This window comes from Chanos chanos, chromosome 13, assembly GCF_902362185.1.
Source record: "Chanos chanos chromosome 13, fChaCha1.1, whole genome shotgun sequence".
NCBI lineage: Eukaryota > Metazoa > Chordata > Actinopteri > Gonorynchiformes > Chanidae > Chanos > Chanos chanos.
Window position 1 is genome coordinate 22863563 of NC_044507.1, and position 2704 is coordinate 22866266.

Here is a 2704-nt window from a genome sequence, read left to right on the forward strand (position 1 = left end):
TGGGGGGGGGGGGGGGGGGGGGCGCGAGAGTCAAGTTCTGGGGACTTGTATGATAGGAAACTGGTTCTAAGATTTCATGGGGCAAAATTGCTGGGTAATTGTGCAGTGTTCTCTGAATCTGTTCGGTGTGCAGCACAGGTCACGCATACAGGCTCTCACGTTTTTTTCTAAAGTGTAGACCTATACTTGTGTACAAAGTATAAGGAAAATTAACAACTGACCGATACTGACTGCTCCCTCTGAGATGACTTACCACGAAGGACACGTTCAACATCGTTAGGTCTCCAGCTTCGGAGTTACCAAGAGTTCTGTAAAAGGAAAAAAAACAGGCGGGAGACGCCTCCTGTTTTCATCTTCATCTCGAGCTCTCACTTCCTCCATCAGTTGAGATCTGGCCGCAACTACCGGTTTTCAGCACTTCTCTCTTTCTTTCCTCTCGCTGTTGGTACTTTCGGCGCTCAGACTCGCCTCCTCAACCGACCCTTTCTCCGCCGCAAACACCAGGTAATAACAGCAGTCACAACTGCGCTGTCCTGTCGCTCTCTCGCTTCTTCTCTCTGTAATGAGGTGTGATGCTTCTTGCTCTAAGTTACACTTTGTTTTTTGTTTGTTTTTTTGTTTTTTTAAATCACGCATCCATAACCTCCTGCAAGTGGTTATGCGCGCCTAGCCCTGCCGTTCGAGCATTTCGGTAGGCTGTTCTGCATGTGCAATGACTTACAAAACGACCCGGGAGTTTAATTCATGTCCTCAGTAATCATTTTGATTCCACTGTGGAGAATAGCTTAGACTGCAACAAATGGTTAAAGTCTGACAAATGGTGTGATGTAAAATGAAGACGCTGTTGCAGATTTGAGGAAGTGCGTTTAGTCCTGTTTCAGAACCTTTTGAACATTTGCCGGAAAATTGCCACGGTTGCTGTTACATATAGACAGATCAGTTTGTTATCTTTTTTCTACTCAACTAAGCCACATTGGTATGGCAATACTGCCAATCCGTCCTTCTCTCTCTCTCTCTCTCTCTCTCTCTCTCTCTTTCTCTCTCTCGCCCTCCGTGGAGTAAGTTATAGATTGACAGTTGCTGTGTGGTCTGGATGCTTGCTTTCTACAGTATGGTGAAACTGATTGCACCGAATGACTCCTCCATTCTCCCATGCTCACCTTCTCCAGACTGGCCCTCTGGGTCATGGTGCCATGATGTTGCATTATGCTCTTGCGAGGTGATGTGTGACTAACCTTCCTTACTGCGTTTCTGGGAGCATGCAGTACAGAGTTGTGTACCTGGGCGTGTGCATGTACGTCTTTGTGTCTGAGGGACAAACCTAAAGAGAGACATGGACAGTGAAGTCTAATCTTATGGCCTGAGCTTATCAAATGCATTGCAGAGTTTGTGAGGAATAATTTATCTTGGTAGCAGCCACCTGCCAGTGTAACTCATTTGAAGATGGCTGGGTTAACGTAGGGGTCATGTGTTAATAATGAATATGTCTTTGATTGCCCAAGGCTTGTGACGATGGCACCAGACGAGAGGAAGTAGTGTGAACATTATCTTTTCCCTTTTTTCTGTGCCTGCACCCAGGGCTGTCTTTCCTTCCTCTGTCTGTCTGCTTCATGCCTGCGTTTGTTTGAGCCAAAGCTCAAAAGTGATTTATTCAGTGGTCAGGACTCTGAAACACTGCACATGAAAAAATATGGTTTGGGTGTTGTGTGTTTAACCATACATACACACTTCATTTAACTTTGACTTTTTCTGTCAGTAAATGTTCCTCCTTCACTTTGTGGTAGTCAGCTGACAATAACCCTCTTCTATTCACGTCTCATTCTGCATCTGGTTTTGTGTCGTTTATCTGCTCTCTGTAGCTTCTTCTGATTGAAACCTGTGATATATTCACCATTCATCTCTCCCCTTTGTCCTTGCAGATGACCCACACACACACTCACGCACACTTTATCTCTCCCTTTCTCTCTCTCTCTGTCAGAGCCATCTTGGGTGCAGGACTTCCTTTTTAAGGCACTTCCTGTTCATGGGTGTGCACTGTGTTCAGAAGAGCGTTTAGGTGCTAGAGAATGCAGCGTGTGTCCAACCACACTAACCCAAAGTTCACACAACTAAACAAATATACTTGCAAGACGTTTTCACACACGCACTCACACACACACACACACACACAGTACCCTCTGAGCGTCTGACATGCACCTAGAATGTGTATTTTAGCCTTCTCCATCTACGCTGCTTTTCCTGTGTCTGCCCTCTGCCTCAGGGTCTCTCATCACCCCTCTCTTTCTCCTCATCCCGTCCTCAGATCACCATGTCCAGGAAGGTGGTAAGGAGCAGTAAGTTTCGGCACGTGTTCGGCCAGGCAGTGAAGGCCGACCAGTGTTATGATGACATCAGGATCTCTCAGATGACCTGGGATAGCAACTTCTGCTCCGTCAACCCCAAGTTCGTGGCCATGATTGTGGAGGCCAGCGGTGGTGGAGCTTTTATTGTCCTTCCCCTGAATAAGGTCAGTCCTGACCCCTAACCCTGCCCTAGGGAGGGGTCACTCAGCCTGGGTGAAAGAGAGGTGAACAGTGGCATAGGTTTTAAACTCACCAGGAGTCATGAGGTGTGTCCCAAGTTTTCCTCATGGCTTCATGTCTAGGCTGTCTAGGGGGGGGTGAGTGTGTACAAAGCAAGATTGCAGTGGAAAGCTGGCAGATCC

At 47.0% G+C, this 2704-nt stretch overlaps 1 protein-coding gene across 2 annotated transcripts in view; it reads left to right on the forward strand.

Annotated features, from left to right (window-relative positions):
• Nucleotides 1–420: 420 nt before the first annotated feature.
• The window catches only part of coro1a (coronin, actin binding protein, 1A), an 8898-nt gene continuing 6614 nt past the window's right edge, over nt 421–2704 (forward strand). For both annotated transcript variants that reach the window (XM_030789633.1, XM_030789634.1), the window contains exons 1-2: nt 421–504; nt 2303–2506. In XM_030789633.1, the coding sequence (XP_030645493.1) occupies nt 2309–2506 (198 nt within the window). In that variant the 5' untranslated portion in view covers nt 421–504; nt 2303–2308. The remainder of the gene's footprint in view (nt 505–2302; nt 2507–2704) is intronic.